Genomic DNA, 19669 nt, shown 5'->3' with positions numbered 1-19669 from the left:
TTCTCCCCTTGCCCAAATTAAATGTGTCTAGGTAAAGTTTGAGACACATACTAGGGAACCTGTGAAAACCTTCCTCAGCAAAATCTGAAGAGGGCTTCTACATGAATACTGAAGCTTACAAAAAAGCAGTGGGGGGGTCACAACCTCTTGAGGGGTCAATTCAGGAAGGAGGACCGTTTGGCAGCAATATGGGTCATATAGCAATAGAATCCATAATCCCTCTTGGCATCCCACCCCACAATGCATGCAGGTGCCTGCTCAGTAAGCTGGAAACAGCATTCATTGAGAGAGTGGGTGATGGGGGAAGCACCACACTGGGAAGCTTTTCACCAGCTGCACACTGTATTTCATATTCACTGGCAAGACAGCTTTCACGAGAAGAGGCTTTGCACACACATTCTTAACAGAAACCAAATGTTAAATGACAATTTAATAGACTTTAAAACAAACTGTACGAGTATAAAACACTGGTTTTATATTTCAAAAGTTGCAGGAAGAGAGCCAGTCATTTTTAAACCGTCTTCTACAAAACATTTGCCAGTTGGTTACATAAAAGACACTATATACAATATAAAAGCAGAAAACAATCCACACTGTAAAAATAATTTAAAAACAAAATCTTTCCATTTAAAATATCTCCTATAGCACAAATACATTTTGACATGCAAGCAAAGCGAAACATATTGCATTCTTTAGTGAAGCCCACTAAGTTCTGCCATTCAGAACCTGGGCCATGAGAAAACATGCCAACATTTTTTAGATGAACACAGAAGGCCATTCTTAACACTTTGTTATGCTGTGTTACAAAAACAGATGTATTAATTGCTTAAAAGGACAGCTACTATACATATTTCAAAATGGAATAAATATTAAAGCAATGCACTTCAATGATGACTGCTGGAGCTCTTTTGGGACACAGTTGAGTGGTTACAAAAGAAATGCAAAACTTCTTTAATTCAGAAATAGGAAACAAATTGTGGACGCAAACTATTTGCTGCTGGAAACATTTGCAACATCTATGTAAAGGCAGCCTTTAGGCGGTATTGGGGGGGGGGGGAGGGAGATCTGTAGCTGCTTAAAAGAACTGTACCAACAAATGGTATTAGGATTTCCAAACCAAAGTGGAAAGCCCTTAGGCAGCACATTTCAAATCATGCTTGATCTGCTATTCACATATTACAGTGGAAGCCTAAGTAACTCCTTACCCAATGCCTGTGTAAGGTATAAAAAGAATAGTAGCACTTTTTCTATTTGGGTAGCACTCCCCTTATATACACTTTCAGTACATTTTTCATATTCACATCTTGGCAGTGTATACAAAAGGATCTTTTACACAAAGCATTTTTGTATATTAACATCCTATTTCAAGACCTGTTTCAATCAAAACAACTCTGATGACTTCATTTAACTGAACACTTTCTTGCTACAATTGTGCAAGCCATAGGCACTAGCACATATCCACAGGAGGTTTTTTTTTTTTTAAAGCACTGTCTAGTAATCTAAAAAAAATGTCAGGTGCTTTGCTATGATGTCTAGCTTTCAGTATGCTCACATGCATCTCAGTATGAAAAGTAATGTTAAAACAGATATAGCTGCCATAGAAATTCTGGGGAAATACCAGTGTTTAACAGATTATGCATTAAGAGAATTAGAAGAACTACAAGCAGGCTTTCAATAAACCAAAGTATAACAAAGCAAGAGAGGTGTGGAAGATACCATTCTTTGGTCTAGATTAGCTGTTCCCTTTATATTACATTAACATTCCAATGGCTTTTTTCAAACTGTTTAAAAAGAATAGGTTGAAATTTGTTAAGCAAAAATACTGTATATATACACACAGATCACACAGATTAAATTAATGAATGTGAATGCAGTGACAGTACGAGATACGTAGTACCTTCTTCAAAATTCAGAACGTAAGATCAGTTAGTGTTGAGTGTGCCTTTTATAGAATTTGATTTGAAAAGTTAGAAAACTATGCATGAAAATCTACTCTAGTTGTGTATAAACATTACATCCTTGTTTTCTTGCTCTAAATTCAGTACACATTCGTTCTGACATGCCAAATTTTCTACTGCTGGTGGAAAAGTTCCTGGAACCAGTAATTACTTTACAGCTTGTCCGTTGGATGATCAAGTCCCACAGCCTCATTTACAGAAGCTGACTCATCAACAGATTCTTGAAGGTCAGTTCCATCTTCCCCAAAGCCATTATCCTCTTCTCTGTCAGCAGCATCGTCATCTTCTAAGCCGTTATAAAATTCTTCAATTTCACTTTCATCTTCTATGTCTAAGCTTGGACTATGACAGGACCCACTGTCGCTGCTGCTTCCACAAGAGCTGGAGGATATGACATCATCTTCAGAGTCTGAGTATACCTCAGCACCATGGAAAATATAGCGATTTGGGGGTAAAAACAAGTACTGAGTACCTGAAACACATTTGAGCAGCAAGAACAGTTATTTCAGAATGAATCATAATCATAATAAAAAGCATATAGAAGATTTTGAAAGATGCAATAGTGATACATTCTGTGGGCTCTAAGCAAAGGAAATACTGTGAGCAAATGCCCAGTGATGTAGAACGTTTGGTAAAAGGGCTGTAGGATTCAAGTCATGCAGCATGGAGATGTAAGCGTACTCATCCTTACCACAGTACATCTGCCTTTCTCCTCTAAGAATTAAAATGGCTGCTTTAAGAGTCTCTTAGTAATTCAGTAAGTTATCACTCTATTAGTGATGCAGTTTTTAAAAAGCAGTAAGATCTGATGACTGAATTTTAAAAAAGCCATATCATCTGACGTTATGTAAATGCGTAATAATTTCACTATACAACACTTTTTCTTGGGCTATACAATTGCAACATGAAAGCTTTCTCTCAAGGGAAGATGCATTCAAAGTTAAGATAACTTTCAATATACTGTTAAGATATTCTGATAAAGGAAAACATACTGCTGCCTTTTGCAAATCATAATGCAAAAATATGCCTGCACCTTTTCCATCTTACAGATGGAAACAAGAGGTTAGGACTGGTTTTATGATACGACCACCACGTAACCCCAGAACTGGACAGCTCAATCTCAGAAGCTAAGCAGGGTTGGCCCTGGTTAGTACTTGGATGGAAGACCACCAAGATGTCTAGGGGTCGTCACAACACAGAGGTAGGAAAAGGCAAGCCACCTCTGAATGTCTCTTGCCTTGAAAACCCTACAGGGTTGCCATGTCACCTGCTGCCACCATGTGACCTATTTGCATACCGTAACTCTTTTTCCCCATGCCACTGCAAACAGCAAAAAAGTCTGATGTGGAGAAAAGCAACCAACCCATGTTGTGCACTGCTTTATACAAATAGCTCATTATCAATAATGAACTGATCACCGATTATAACTTATTTTCAAATTTCCATTGCACCAGTGGCTCAATTCAGATTCCCTAAATAATGACAGCAATGGAAGTGTGATACGCTAACTAGTTTTCCTGGGTCTTGCACAAAAGGTGGATCTGGGAAATGTAGGAACAGAACACGCATACCCATGGTAACAAGTTCCACCATAATACAAGACTTAGAAGTAGCACTTTTGTTATGTTTACGATCACCCTTAAATGCCCTTCACTAATTCACTGTAGATGAAAGAAAAGGCAGAAAAGAATTAACAACACAAACAAAACAAAACCCAACAGCAGATAAAAATTCCGCTCCCATCATTATAGTAACAAACAGTATCAACCAAATGATCAGTGGAATAAGGATGTCAAAAGTTATGGCACCACAGCAGAAAAGGGCTTCTCTGCCTAGTGAATACTAATCTCAGATGGTGGGGAAAATATGGAGAATAGCCTCAAAAGAAGATCTAAATGAATGAGCAGATTTACAGCAGCCTGAAGGAACTAACAGCCCTTCAAAAGCCCTGAACATACGATGCTTAGGTTTAAATAAATAAAAGCTAGCACTCTGAACTACAGGTAGATTTTGATCCCTGTCTGCATCCTTATCACAGCACCTTGAAGAAATCAAAGTTTCTGAGAGGTCTTAAAAGGCAGCACTAGACAGAGTATATTACAACCAAACGGTTGAGCAATTCTATGATTTTGGATGAAAAAGTGGCTTGCATTTCACTTAATAGTCCCCAACCCATGGTGTTTAGAAGAAGTCAAAATTTACCATCAAGTCGCTTGCTAATCTGTTCTTTTGCACATCGGTTAATCCAACTTTTTCTCAGTGTTTCAACAGATAAAATCCTCTCTTTGTTTTCACTTGGGTTAGATCCAGTTTCCTTTACATGTTCTGGGTTTTCTAACTGGTCAGTAAGACTTTCTGCATTTTCTTGAGAACTTTGAATGTCATGTTCTTTCCCTTCTAGACAGTTCTCTTTAGACACCAAGGCAGCATCAGAATTTCCTGCTTTATATTCAAAAGAAGGCTCTGAGTGTACCACCCGAGAATCTTGTGGTGCCATTCTGTCAGGTGAACTAGAATATTCAGAAATGTTTAAAGGAGTTGGTGGTAACTCAGCAGAGTGTATTTCAAGTTCCTTGTGCACTCGTGGAGGTTTCTCTGTTATTTCTAAAAGTTTGACCAAGTTGTTACAAAGTTTTGTATATTCGCCACCCAGCCTATGGCATAATTCATTGATAATCACATCACAGTCACCAAGAAGCTCCACATCAAAGTGTAGATGAGGCAACGGTTCCCTATTAATTAGAATCTGAGGCACTTCATGAGGGATGGAACCTACATTTTTTAAGAACAAAAAAGTTAAAATTAAGTTAAAATGAGTTTTACAGCAGATGATATAAACTTGCTATTTGTTACATTCCAAAGTACATGCGGTATGTGTACACATACACATACACTCATTGCTTCTACAACGATTCAATCTAGGAAGCTCCCTAATTCCATTTGTCTCTCTGCACTGTACAATATACAAGCTATATATAATAATAATAAAATTTTATTTATATCCCGCCTTCCCCGCCTAAGCAGGCTCAGGGCGGCTAACAAATCCATAAAATTATACAATGCAGTAGTTATACAAAACTTTAAAATCAACAATATCTAAAAACCATTCTAAATTTACATTTAACATAACTTGACAGTAACAGTGGTGTTCTGGTGCTATTCTGTCAGTTTACATGATAGCGAAGATCCCTGGGGCAAAATCATTTTGGCGGATCCATTTGTTCAGCGATCATTAATCAACAATCTGCAAAGGCCAACCTAAAAAGGATGGTCTTGCAGGCCCTGCGGAATTGGTCGAGACTCCGCAGGGCCTGCACCTCTTCTGGGAGCTGGTTCCATAGGCATGGAGCTGCGATGGAGAAGGCCCGTGCGCGGGTGTTCTGCAATTTGGCCTCCTTTGGCCCAGGGATAGTCAGCTTGTTCTTCCCTGCTGACCTTTACATGTTCTGGGTTTTTGAATTGTTACCCATACAATTTTAATCCAAACCATAATCCACCCACCCCAGTAAGTAATTAATGAACACTTACTTGGAATCAATGCTACTGGTCTTACTTTAAGTGAAGACCCAATAACAATAAGAAGATCAACCTCATCTTTGTCATATTTCATAGCCCTATGAAACTGCTCAGGTAGATTTTCACCAAAGAAGACTATTTCTGGCTTCATAATGGCAAGCGGTTCATCAGGTGGACACCTGGGGCACCTAGGAACAACCTGCATTCAGGAGACTGGATTAGTGTTTAGAATTAATGTTATAAATGCATTCTTTCAGTGCATTAGCCGCAACTGATAAATTGTATAGAAAGTCAGATCTCCACAATGTATTTTGAAGATGTAACACTCACAACTATTCTAGATTTCATTTCAGCTGCTGCAACACTAATTACACTCAGTGGGGTCCTTAACATTTTATGGAATTTTACTCGTAATACGTGAGCATACATAATGAACATTTAGAACTCCCCCCCCCATTTATAATTTTTATTATTTTGACCGTTTACAACAATAGTTACTATCAATACTGACAAATTTATAACAGAAAAAAGCAATTATTACTAAAATAGCATACTTGCAATAGTGTTTACAAAGGAGAAAAACATGAACATTTAGAACTTCGTTTCCGACTCTGGGGTGATGTTGCTTTCACGTTTTCACAGCAGACTTTTTCACGGGGTGGTTTGCCATTGCCTTCCCCAGTCATCTACACTTCCCCCCCAGCAAGCTGGGTACTCATTTTACCAACCTTGGAAGGATGGAAGGCTGAGTCAACCTGGAGCCGGCTACCTGAAAGCCCAGCTTCCGCCGGGGATCGAACTCAGTACTGCAGCTTTAACACTCTGCGCCACGGGGCTCCTGCAGATATGACTTGATACACTGGTTAATTGGATGTAACCAGACCTCATTTTGAGCAGGAACTCACAGGAATGAAGCTTTGGAACCTCTAAATTTTATTGTGCTCTTTCTTTCTCCCCTCCCCCCTCCCTGCCAATACTTGCTTCTGGGCTCCATTGTTCAAACCCCCCTGTGAGAATTTTGCTGATTTGACAAACTAATATTTCCTCCATCACCACCAAAAAAAGGGAAAATAACCAGAACATATAAAGCAGACAGATGGAAATCTTCTCTCAATTGCACAGCAGAGCTGCTGAGCCAAGCCTCTTTCTTCTGTTGGCTGAGGCTCAACAAGCCAGTGAGGTAGAGTAGGCTGAGTGTGTGTGTCTGTATAATGTTTATATCTCACCTACCTGGCATTACATTCTATGACACACATGGCCCGGCCCGACAAGGTGAAGATCCGGCCCTCATAACAAGTGAGTTTGACACTCCTGCCTTACATGATATAATTGTGAAGGACATACAGATCTAGCCAGTTCAACTGAAACCTGGACATATGATGCAAGTAGTCCAAATTTATTACAGCTTGTTCTGGCTTGGTGCTTAGTCTTGCATCAATTTTGATTTGGGGCATGGGAAAGGAGTGACAGCTTTCCAGGGATTCTTCTCTTTTTGCAGCGCAGATGGTATTCTGACTTCAGTTTTGTGAGGTGGCCCTGCCCCTTAACATGAATGGGGATGCTGCTTTCTGAATGTTGCCATTCATGGGGAAGTAGCATACTTATGGATGTTGCCTCTGCGCAGCCACTGTACTCATGAGCTAACAGAGGCAAGGTCAGTGCACAGATGCATGCTCTCCCTCTCTGTGCATTCAGTCAATCCATGCAAGAACTGCTTCGACAGCGCTTGTGTGTGGAAATGCAAGGATAGATTAGTGATCCTGCTGATATACTGACTGGCAGAACTCCAGAAGCTCTCCCCACTGTTGCCCCCCCAAGCACCAAGAATACAGAGCATCACTACCCCAGATACAATGTTCCATCTATACCAGGGGTGTCGAACTCATTTGTTATGAGGGCTGGATCTGACATAAATAAGACGTTGGGCCAGACCATGTCGATTTGGGTCGAGCCATGTCAGGCCGGGCCATGTGTGTACCTATTTAAGACTAGGTAGCAGAGATATAAATTTTATAAAGAACACAAACAAACACAAATATATATTTTTAAAAAACTTAAAACATGCTTAAAACATTAGTACTCTTAAAGATGCTTTCTTTGTCACTCTCCCATGGGATTTAGGGAACTGGGCAAAGGAAGCGCTGGCTCTTTCCTTCCTTCCCTAAGGGAGGGGGGAGAGCCTCAGCCAACAGAAGGAAGAGAGGTTTGGCTCAGTAGCTCTGCTGTGCAATTGAGAGAGCCTAACAAAGAAAGCTATTCCTCCCTTCCTCCCCAAGGGAGGAGCCTCAGCCAATGAAAAAATAGGTTTTGCTCTGTAGCTCCTGTGCAATTGAGCAAGCCTTGCAAAGCAAGCTGTTATGCAGAAGAAAGCAAGAGAGAGGGAGAAGGAAGCAGATGACAGCCAGTTCCTCGGGGACCTGATACCAGCCCTCTGTTGGTCTGATTCAGCCCCCGAAATGCATGTTCGACACCAATAGCCAATAGCCACTGTTGGACCTTTGTTCGTATACCTGCCCAATCCCCTCTTGAAGCTGTCTATGCTTGTAGCTGCACCACTACCTGGGACAGTGAATTTCACGTGTTAATTACTCTTGATAAACTTCCTTTTATCTGTTCTAAACCTACTGCTCATCAATTCCATGGCGTGCCCGCAAGTTCTTGTATTGTCAGATAGGGAGAAAAAGTATTTCCTCCTCTGTCTCATGCTCTGTCCCATGCATAATTTTGTAAACCTCTGTCACCCCTCAGTCGTAATTTCTCTAAGCTAAAGAGCCCTTTTACTATTCTTTGTTTGGCCACAGTCAGAACTTCATGTCCACCATGAAAGTAACAAGGAGAAATTATGTGAATAATTACTGTTGATCAGAACCGGGATTCAAATCCCACTCAACAACAAATTGGGGAAAACAGAATATTCTGATCAGGAATATTTGTAAAAAAGAAAGTAATATGTATTCTGCATATTTCAAAAACTATGCCAGCCAACAGCAACAAAACTGCTCATGAGAAAATGATTTGATAGGTGCTGTTTTGCATCCAACTCTGCAGAATACTTCTCTTTTGTTAAGGTTTTATCAAAAAGCAGAGCTCTGCTTTCAGAACAGATGCTGTCTGCCTTCAGCTTCAGCTTGCTGTACTCCCCAAACTGCTGCTCCTAGGGTATCAGTGGACCCTCAAGAACACCATAGGATGCAACAAGGGGATCTGCAATGACAGGGTAGAACAGACTAAAATCACCCCCTTCCACAGAAGACGAATTTGTTATCTGGGCTGAGTCCTAATGACAATTATTTTCCCACAGTATCCTATTAGTCTTACCTGATTAAAAATGTCTTCACGAACAACTTCACAATCAACCTTGTATTTACAGATTAGGCAAGAAGCTGTTGCAAAGGAACCTGAAAAAATACATGGAGCAAAGGAAGATATTTGCTGTTGTGGAAATTAGGGCTTTACTGAAATGTATAAATCTTAGTAGTTAAGTTATGAGAACGATTTAACAGCCAAACCTACGCAGGCTTACTCAGAACCAAACCCTGTTAAACTCAGTAGGGCTTACTTCTAAATATGTGTGTATACACTTGTAACCCAAGTCACATTCAGCTTTTTGCTGTCAGAGAATCTTGAAGCATAACATTATAGTTGCTTTGATTTTGCACACAGATAAAGATTACTGGTATGTTATTTGTTCCGTGAATTCCTTTTATAGATTCACCTCTGTTGGTCAGGAGTCTTATCTGTCACATGTTTTAGCAAGGACCTGGCCAATGGGATAAAAGATAAAAGCCCAATGAACCACCTAATTTATTTCCAGCATATTTTAAGAGCCATTGTTTCACTGCTCCTTGCCTGGAAATTCCTTCTAAATCATTAGAACTTATGTATTTAAAATGTAATGTATCCACCTTTCTCCCAGGCATCTTAGGGCCTAAGGTGGGTAGCAACAATGTAAAAACAATATGAAACAATTTAACATTAAAAGACCACTTCTGAACAAACAGAGGCTCAAGTGATATAGGATTCTACCAAGAAACAGCCACAATGGCTCTAAGTCACACTAATAAGAAAATTATGATGTAATGTGTGGGTCCATATTAACATGTATGCCCTGATTACTACTTGTTTATTCCAGCAGAAACTTGGATCTATTATTCATTTGAAATATTTCTATACTGCCCATCAAGTTTTATGCTCTCTCCTAGCAGATCTTCCCTGCAGTTTTGTACATGTTCTAAAGATGGCTACTTCTTTCTGTATCACTGTCCCATAGATAGAAATTCTATGGTGTGAGGGAGCTTAAGACTACAGGGGGAGGGGGAGAAATGATATTATAGCAAAACCCCTAAAATAAAAAAAAGAAATTTAATTACATGTTATTCACTTCAACCTTTCATTCTTGCTTTCCAGAACCCAGGCTAGCCTGATCTCATCAGATCTCAGAAGCTAAGCAGGGTCAGCCCTGGTTAGTATACAGATGGGAGATCTCCAAAAAATACCAGGGTTGCTACACAGAGGCAGGCAATGGCAAACCCCTTCTGTTAGTCTTTCCCCTTGAAACCCTACAGATAAGTCAGCTGTGCCTTGACAGCAGAGAGAGAACAAGAGAACATTGAATGTTGGAAGCAGGTTTACTGCCTAGCAACTTAGCAAAATTCAACCTGCATCCTTGTCTTTATTTCTCCACCAGTGGAAAGCCTAGTGTCTTTTATTTTATCAAATGAAAACTGAAAATTCAGGGGAAAGAACTGAAAAAAACAATTAATCATTATGGAGTTAAGGCACAATCTTTTCCAAGTTTATAAATAGGATGGTCAACATGTTGAGCCCACCTTATATTCTCTAGGAAATAAACTGCAAGATTTACTAGGGTGGAGCCAGAGAACTGGGGGGAGAAAGGAACAGTCACTAATGCTGTTCTACAAAAACACAATAGAAGAACTTGTGCAGGAGTTCACAGCCAACTTATGGGCTTTTAAGGCAAGAGATGTTCAGAGGTGGTTTGTCACTGCCTGTCTCTGCATAGCAACCCTGGTACTTCCAAATACTTGCCAGGGGCAACCCTGCTTAGCTTCTGAGATCTGAGGAGATCAGCTGTCCAGGTCAGGGCAGATCAAGTTCTTATACTCTCATGGCAAGAAGCTGTAGAAGCCTGTATGCATTCTCTCATACATCCAGGCATACATCTTTGGAATTAGTTTCACCTTCTCTGTGTGTTATTCAAATATAAGGTACAAAAGAGCCTTTCCAAGAGTGTAGAATACTTTCTGCATCAGGACACTTTTACACCCAAGCTTTGTATCATGAACATCAACACAACGTCTAGGACAGAAAATAACTGAAGCTTGACTAACCATGACATTGGATTATCCTTTGAATTCCTGCAACTTGTTCCAGTGTATCTATATTCTGAGTATAATTGCGAAGCAGTTTTCTTTCTTTGTCCATCAGCGCTATAAATTTATGACAGAGAGATGGTTGAAACTGTCCAGGATATATTTCCTACAGAATTTAGAAAGAATTGTGTAAAGAACTTTGTGGCTGCCATATTCTATTTAGACATGTCAGTTACTCTTAAAAGCAGTATCAGAAACTCAACATTAGCATTTGTTGCTACAGACTTCATTGTCAGGATTCTAGCCATGAATACATTAAGCTAATTTCAGTTCAGTCTTTCAGTTCATTTATTGTCAGGGCCGGATCTGGGTGGGGGGTGAGGGTGGGCAGAGGGGGGTGCTTGCCCTGGGCGCCAGCGGAGGGGGGGCGCCAAATTGGGTATGGAGTCCATTGTATTCTATGGGACCATAAGACAGAATGATCCATAAGGGGGCATCATTTTTTAATTTTGCCCCCCCTCAAAAAGCATGTAGATCCGGTCCTGTTTATTGTTACAAGTCTACAAAAGTCTCAGGAAAAGGCAAAATAAACTAGAAATTAATGAACATACTGCTAATTTCAGTTTGTGTTAAATTTTGGGCTTGGACTGAGTACTACTGCAATACAACATCTGAATGGAGAAGACTAACCAACAGTGGCATAATCTGAAGATTAAAATGTAAATGATTAGAAGAATTACACTCAGTTAATTTAGTTAAATATTCTCCCTCAAACAAACACTCAGAAGTGTCTGCTGTATCAGGGCATAAATCACAATAGTATTTAAACATTTAATGTACAAATTGGGGTCTTTTTTAGCCCTTTTAACTGATTCACTAGTTCTGAGTGTTCTGAGGGTCGTTAGCATGCATGTACTGTCCTTATTAGACCACTGGGTTGTCCTTTTTAAGAAGCTGGAAAAACATACCTAGAGATAATGAAGAACCCCAATCTTTTCTGCTAGTGGGCCCCTTTCACTGCCTTTGTGATACCACTTGACTATGCAGTTAACTACCTGAAGTAATTCTGTTTGTTATTTATCCTATGGGCTTGGTATTGTTCTTATTTAGCTCCTTTATACCCCCACCAAATTAAACAAAATCAGCTACAATGCAGGGTTCTGAACATTGCTCTCAAGCACTTTCCAATGTATGTTTAATGTGATTATATGTAATATTACACTCAGGTACCATTAGCAGCATGCTTCTTACGTATTTAGTACATTTTTATCCTACTCTTTTTGCCCAAGAAGTTCATAGTTCTCTGTTTTTTTCTCACAACAACCCCATGAGATAGGTTAGGATGAGAGAGAATGACTGGCCCAAGCTCACCCAATGAGTGTCATGGTGAGGGGAGATTTGAAATTGGGTCTCCTCATGCATAATCCTATAAATAATCTCTCTTCCGAAGGATCATGAGTTGTCACAGTATTGTGATAAGGGCACTGGAGAGAAAGAGAAAAGAAGCACCTTTGCAAACTTAAAAAATGGCCTTGGATCTTTTCGGAAATATTCAATGTCAAACATGGCTTGAGGATCTGGAAGATCTGGGAAATCCACTGCAAGGCGTGCATAGATACCATCTCTAGATCGGAAGTCAGGAATTCCACAAGAAACAGATACCTGAAATGTGGCATAAAGTATGAAACGTGTATTTAGATGCAATTATATTTCCTTATTATTATTAATAATTTAATTTCTAACTCGCCCTTCCACTAAGGTGGGCTCAGAGCAGGTTACAACATAAAAACCATACAATAAACCATATGCAACACAGTGAATTGTATTTAGAAACTGAAAATTACATCAGTTAAAACCACTGAACAGTTAGATGGCATCATGATTACTCTGGGTCTGCTCAGATATTTAATAAGTATGGTCTGATTGGTGGGTTCTTGAGTATCAAGACCACGACACAATAGTTTCAAGGCAGTTTAAGCCAGAATTTTAAGAAGGAGGGGCCAATCATATTGGACACCTGCTGCCTCAACTAAAAGCCTATAAACAAGTACTGCGGGCCCTGATCTCTATGGGGAGCTCGTTCCACCAGGTCAGGGCCAGGGACAAAAAGACCCTGGCCCTAGCTGAAGCTAGACAGACACCTTTTGGGCCGGGAATTACCAGAAGATGTTGATTGGCTGATCTTAGGGCTCTTTGGGGGACATATAAGGAGAGGTGGTTCTGCAGGTATGTTGGTCCCTAGCTGCTCAGGTTAGAACCAGCATCTCTATCTGGAACTCTATCAGCAGCCAGCACAATCTGCACAGCTGAATGTGTGCCACAAAGACATCACAGCAGGTGGGCTGCTGCATGTTGTACTAGCTGCGGTTTCTGAATCAGGTGTAAGGGTAGGCCCGCATAGAACAAGTTACAATAACCCATCAGTCTAGAAGCGGCACTACCATTAGCACTGAGCTGCATAAGACCAATTCAAAATTAAAGTAGCTACCCATTTCTTCTATTAACCATACAAAATACGTACCCCAGCTCCAGTTAAAACAATTACTTTTTTGCATTCTTGCAGGAGTTTCACAGCATCCTCTATAGTATTAATATCCTTCCGCTTTTTTCTTTTAGGTGGTTCAGAGAGAATGTTTATAACTATTTGCCACAATGTCATATCATCCAGTTCGGGGGGAGGAATCGTTTCCGGTAACAAGTCTTTCAGAATTGCACGTGGATCTGTGCCTATCATGAGATGTTGTTGGACAAAAGTGTAGGGCCCTGTTATAGAAAACAAAACACATGTGATCTGGCTGACATATATGCTCAATTTGAATTGAGAATTGTGCAGTAACTTCCATGACTGTATCTTCTGTCTCATTTTCAGCAAAGCTGGATTAGTTTTCAACCAAGTCACAAACCATACTATACACAGAAATCATGCATTAGTATTACAAGCAACATACCCTGATAGCAACAAATAAGACAGGCTCTTCCTGTGATTTGTTTTGAGATTAATCTGACAGTTTATTGTTATGAGTTAAGCAAAATCTGTGGTGACTGTAGCAGCCTTAAAATGCAGCATTTCTAAGCCTCTTTGCATCCTCATCCTACTCTCATGCCAATGGCACAGAAACAAGTATATGCAGGTTTACACAGTAAGCCTATCCTGTAGGGTTGACCTGGCTCCCCAGGTTGACTTACAAACACTGCTCAACTCAAAAAGTTAATGTTGCACTGGCATTACCACTCATATGACTGATCCCAAGGACCTCTCTGTGATGCAGTGGATTTTACCATTACCACTACACTGAGAACTGGTTTTATCATTTTAAACTGCTGTATATACTTTATTAAAATCATTTGTATGTGTTTTAATTCCATGAATTGTTCAGAAATTAAATTTCATTGATTCATGTTTAACGTATTTTGTAATAACCATAAATTTCACTATACCAGCTCCAATTAAACCCCAGCCCTAACTTTGCTATTATGTTTTGTTCCGAATATGCTATTTCTATATTCATGCTATGTATTGAGCCTTCTGATTGTGCTTTAGACTCTCAAACTGAGAACTTAGCAATGGATATAGCTAGTCAGGAGAAAACTCACCTACTTCCCACTTTGCTAGTGAGGATTTCTCCTCTCCTTCCTGTTTTCAAACATTAGATCAAGCCTGTTTGTTCCTGATGGGCATAAACACAACTTGTTTGTCGCATGTGCATGCTCCCTCTTTGCTTCCCCTACATGCAGAATGCAAATGGCTGAAGGTTTTCCAAACATGAAGATTTAAAATGTCAGTTTGCCATGATCTCTGAATGCAGGTACCTGGCAAACTAGCAATTTATTTCCTTCCCCATAAACTGGGAATCTAATGGCAAACTGGAATTCAGTTGAAGCTTCCAGTTTGCATTATGGTGAGTATGGTAAGCAAAAGCAGTTAATGTCCATCACATATATATATGAAGGCTTGTTGCAATGTTTGAAGGTAGCCTCTTTAATACTACAGAACTCCATCCCCCATGGCCTCTTTGTACTGGTACTCCAAATGCTTGTGTTGGCAGTTTCAAGCCTGTACTAGTGGCAGAGATCAGTGGGACGTAAAAGCTAAGAGGCAAAGGAGAAAAATAGCATGGCCACCATACAGCAGTACAGGAGTCCCAAGTGCTGATTCTGAATTTAACAGCTACAGAAGCAACTCAGTTCTTTGTTGGCAAGCTATGGTGAGGCCAGATACATTGGGTTATTCAGCTGCTCATCTGAGGTCCACTTCTCATACTGCATGAACAGCAAAATGCAGACAGCGTACAGAGACTTATTTACAGGGAATGACAACATCGCTGATGCCTAGAGGTTATCTGACCAGGAGAAAAGGAGAGGCCTTTTTGCACACACACACAAATACAATGTAAGAATACTGAAATCTTGGGGGCTGCCATTTAAATGCCCACCTATCCGTGGCCTCGGAGTCCAGTCGCTAGAGCTTGCATGTGAGGCTCTGTCATCTTCATCACTCTCACAGGAATGGAAACCATTTGCAATAATTTCATCACTAAGAAATATGTTGTCTGTAAAAACAGCATCCAACAAAGAAACATAATTATCAGATAGAAATTGTCTTTGGAGTCAGATTTAATTTTCGAAAGTATGTATCAGTTATTAATTTTTCATCTGTAAACTACTGTTAACTTCATTACAGGAAGCACATATTCCCTAAAGACACACCTGAAGATGGATTACTATGTGGGAAAATATTAGAAATATGACCAGAGTGCTAGGTATACATACTGACAGGGCTTTTTTTTCTGAAAAAGAGGTGCTGGAACTCTCAAGATGGAAATCAAGGAGAAACATACAGGTGCCCCTCATGAACTTATAGACATGTTTGCTTCCACAAAGAGGTTCTGGAACTCCGTTCTGCTGTGTTCCCACAGGAAAAAAAGCCCTGCATACTAAAAAATGCAAGCAGGTATTTATGAAGAGGTGGGGATATCAGTACGCAGGTAAAGAGTACAAATCTCTCTGGTTGCGAAAGTAATTATGGCAGATGTATTTTATAATAACGCAGCACAACCAAAAGCACCATCAGTACAATGGTTATCAGACTAGATTTTCAAGTTCCAGTTTAAAAAATAAACTATCCCTAGAGTTCTGTTAAGTTTCCCTTAAAGAAGATGATGATATTGGATTTATATCCCACCCTCCACTCCAAATCTCAGAGTGGCTCACAATTTCCTTTATCTTCCTCCCCCACGACAGACACCCTGTGAGGTGGGTGGGGCTGAGAGGGCTCCCACAGCAGCTGCCCTTTCAAGGACAAGCCGCCCTGAGCCATTCGTGGGAAGGGCAGGATATAAATTCTAAATAAATAAATAAAATCTCTGCTAGAGCTATGGCTGACCCAAGGCCATTCCAGCAGGTGCAAGTGGAGGAATGGGGAATCAAATCAGGTTCTCCCAGATAAGAGTCTGCACACTTAACCACTACACCAAATTGGCTGTCCTTGAGGCCACAGTTTATTTTGTTCATGTCTTTGTTCATACACTTAAAAGTTCATGACAAGTTCATGTGTTTTGTTCATACACTTAAAATCATAGACTTTCTTGCATTACAGCTGCTCAAGCAGAAGACTGATCTGTGGTTTTCAGCTTCATCTATAACTCAAGTACTGACCAGTGCAACCCTAAGATCACTTCTCTAGGAATAAACTGCACTGGAAAGGAAGGTCCCCTGTGCAAGCACCAGTCGTTTCCGACTCTGGGGGTGATGTTGCTTTCATGGCAGACTTTTTACGAGATGATTTGCCATTGCCTTCCTTAGTTATCTCCACTCCCCCCCCCCCCCCCGCCGCAAGCTGGGTACTCATTTTACCAACTTCAGATGCAAGGCTGAGCCAGCCTTGAGCCGGCTACGTGAAAAACCCAGCTTCCACCAGGGATTGAACTCAGAACTGCAGATTTAACACTCTGCACCACGGGGCTCTTAAACTGCACTGAGAGAGTTCTAAACTTAGGACTGCTATCCACACTTAAGTGAGCAAGTTCCATTGAACTTACTGGGGCTTACCGCTGAATAACTGCACAAAAAGCTGAGCCTCTAAAAAAATAACTGCCATACATTAAAGAATGTAACTAGGATTTCATCGTACCTCTGAAATGGCTGCACCTTAGGCATACTAAAAGGGATGGGGGTGGGGAGATGGAGGACAGAGAACATATCTCCATACTCTGCAAAATAGAGGTCTCATTAAATGGGCCATTACATCTACAATCTCACACCCTCTTGGGAGTCTGCCATGATCACTGTGAAGAAGGTACCAGTTCCTAGCTCCATGGTCACAAATCCCGAATCCCTTCCTCCCCCCTCCTCAAACTTATATATGGCCAGTTCTATGCATGTTCATTCCCGAGTCAGTCCAAAATTAAGTTAGGAAAGCTCCCAAGAGTTTGTTGTTTTTTTTGGGGGGGGGGGGGGGAAGAAGGCAGAACCCAACTTTGAAAGACTCTTTAAAAACTATAACCACAAGGAGAAAAACAATTGTTACAGAGTACTACAGTATCATGCATACATATATGTATCACTGTACACTGCTCTAAGCCCTGTTCCCCAGGGAGGAGTGGTTGGTCTAAAAAAATCAAACCAAATAAATAAACACAGATTTAAACAAATGAATAATTAGATCCCCCCCGGGTATGTTATAAAAGAGGAGGGTGTCTTAAACTTGCATACAAGTACCACTTCTGTCCAATTTTCTACACGTTAGTAAGATGGAGAAGGCGGTCGTCTTGCATTCAGAATTGCCTTCCCTTTCAGTGAATAAGTGCAGAAGATCACGCAATATTTTACATGGCGCGATTCACTGAACCAAGCGAGGTTTAATTACAAGCAAACGCAAAAGCTGCCTCAGCCTGCCCCGCTTCGCGACAGGTGTATGGGAGGAGGTGGGGCCAGGCGTGGACGCTGACCCTACAGCCAGAGGCAGGAAACGCTCCCCTTAGCCAGGGACGGGGAGGGAGCGTTCACACGACGCTCCCGTCCCACCAGCCCCCGGTCGTCTCAGCGCCCAAGGCCTACCAGACGGCAGAAGCGGGCGCTCCCCTCCCTGGATATTGCAGCGGTGTCCCGGCCGCCTCACCCAGCCAGCCCCGTATTCAAGCACCCACCGCCACTACTGGGGGAGGGGGCGCTCTGCTGCTCACCGACTTGCGGAGCCGCCGCCGCCAACTCAGCAGCAGCCCCGTTTGAACACTGCGCCGGCCCGCAGCCAATGGCCGTCGTCTCCGCTGCGTCTCCGGCGGGCGCCGCCTCCGCTCCCTCCCCTTGGCTCGGCCGCCGCCGCGGCTGCTGCCGCTGCGCTTGGTGCGGCGAAGGCGGCTCTTCTCGGGCCGGGCCCCGCCGAATCAACCCGTCGTCGCCGCAGCCCCCTTCCTCCCCTCCCGTCGCGTCGGTGTCGTCGCCGCCGCCGTCCTTCTTTCTCTCCGGCCGGGCCTGGCTTCCCGGGAGGGGCTCCGCCTCCGCCTCCCGGTCGGGTCCCCTCTCAGCCGCGCAGCCCGGCTCGGCGCTGTCGGGCGAGCCCCGTCGCTGGCGCTTGGGAGGCGGCTCAGGGCTCCCGGAGGCGCCGTCGGCGATGCAGCCGGTGCCGCCGCGGCCCCCGCTCCGGGGCTGGAGGAGTGGCGTCTCCTCGTCCGCCATCTTGGAGCAGGAGCAACCGCTCCTTCCCCCTCCCCGGCCTCGGCCCAGCCAGCAGCGGCGCCTCCGCCGTCGACAGCCCCCCCTCCCCCACCTCGGGGAGAGATTTAAACGCGGCACGTGACCTCGCCGACGCCCACGCGGGCAGGCGCCCAGCGCCGCGCCGCAACAACAACAAACCGGGTCACGTGACGCGAGGGGGCGCGCGCTAGAGAGAGAAAAAGAGTCGCGGAGGCCGACGGCGCAGAAAGCTCGGCTAGGGGAGCTGCAGTCACGTGACGCCGCTCCGTCTTCGCCGCCTCCGCTGCGAGCGTTGAGCGCTCCTGTTATTAAAATGGATTTCCGCGCACTCACACACACACACTCTCTGCTCTCTTGAAAGGCCGCCTCCTCCATTGTTCCCAGGGGGGAAACCCCATAGAAACCAGGGAGGCTTACTCCTGAATAAATATAGAGAGGGTAAGTCAGGCAGTGAAGTCTTTTATTAATGAACCTGCATTCGTGGTGTTTTACGGATGTAAAAGAAAAAGGGCCAGGGAAAAGAAGCTTGAGAGAGCAGCCAGTGAGCATGTTTTAAGCAAAGGCGGAGGCCCCCCTCTTGCGTGGCCTTTTGACCCAGCCACCCCCACTTTGTCCATGCCGCATAAGGAGACACTTTCTGCTCAAAAGCAGCCCATCTGGATCTATGTTCAAAAGCGGGTTATTGTCTATGCGAGCTTTGCCCTGGGAGACCTCTTCTCAGGTGTCCTAAGCCCCTCCCCTTTCTGAGAGAAAGCATTTATCCTGGGAGTTGGGACAAAATCTCCTGAATATTCAGATGCATAATGGCTTATTGCGGGGGGGGGGGGGGGGTAGAGCTCTCAAATAATCATCAGGGTTTAGAGCAGGACTCTCAAAAAAGGAACTGGGAATCAACTTTGGCCTCAAAAAAAGAGCGGAGACAGCCAAGGAAAGGGCAACTGAGGGGAAGAGCAGTCATAATTGTTACTTGTAACAAAGAGGGCAGGAGTTTTCCAAATTCATTGCTCCTGGTTTATCAAAAACTGCCCCCTCCTTTGAGGGTGTAGTGGTACTTTGACTTGTTCTGGTATGTGTAATGAAGAAAAGTCTCTTAACAATTTCCTGAATTAATAATGAGGTAAAATAAAAGGTAAAAAGCCTTAAGCTAATCTATTAGGAAAGAAATGCCAA

The 19669-nt window shown here is 42.5% G+C and overlaps 1 protein-coding gene across 1 annotated transcript; it reads right to left on the bottom strand.

Annotated features, from left to right (window-relative positions):
* Positions 1-413: 413 nt before the first annotated feature.
* Positions 414-18553, bottom strand: SIRT1 (sirtuin 1). The gene is made up of 9 exons (XM_060241124.1): positions 17989-18553; positions 15241-15357; positions 13329-13570; positions 12317-12469; positions 10826-10973; positions 8793-8872; positions 5487-5673; positions 4161-4730; positions 414-2430 (listed from the first exon to the last, which is right to left on the bottom strand). The coding sequence occupies exons 1-9, from the start codon at positions 18479-18481 to the stop codon at positions 2111-2113; spliced, it is 2310 nt and encodes a 769-aa protein (XP_060097107.1). The 5' UTR covers positions 18482-18553; the 3' UTR covers positions 414-2110.
* Between the last annotated feature and the right edge of the window lie 1116 nt (positions 18554-19669).

The sequence above is a fragment of the Heteronotia binoei genome, chromosome 6, assembly GCF_032191835.1.
Source record: "Heteronotia binoei isolate CCM8104 ecotype False Entrance Well chromosome 6, APGP_CSIRO_Hbin_v1, whole genome shotgun sequence".
In the NCBI taxonomy this organism is placed as follows: domain Eukaryota; kingdom Metazoa; phylum Chordata; class Lepidosauria; order Squamata; family Gekkonidae; genus Heteronotia; species Heteronotia binoei.
The sequence above is the reverse complement of the archived record's forward strand: the minus strand, read 5'-3'. Positions and strand labels throughout refer to the sequence as shown.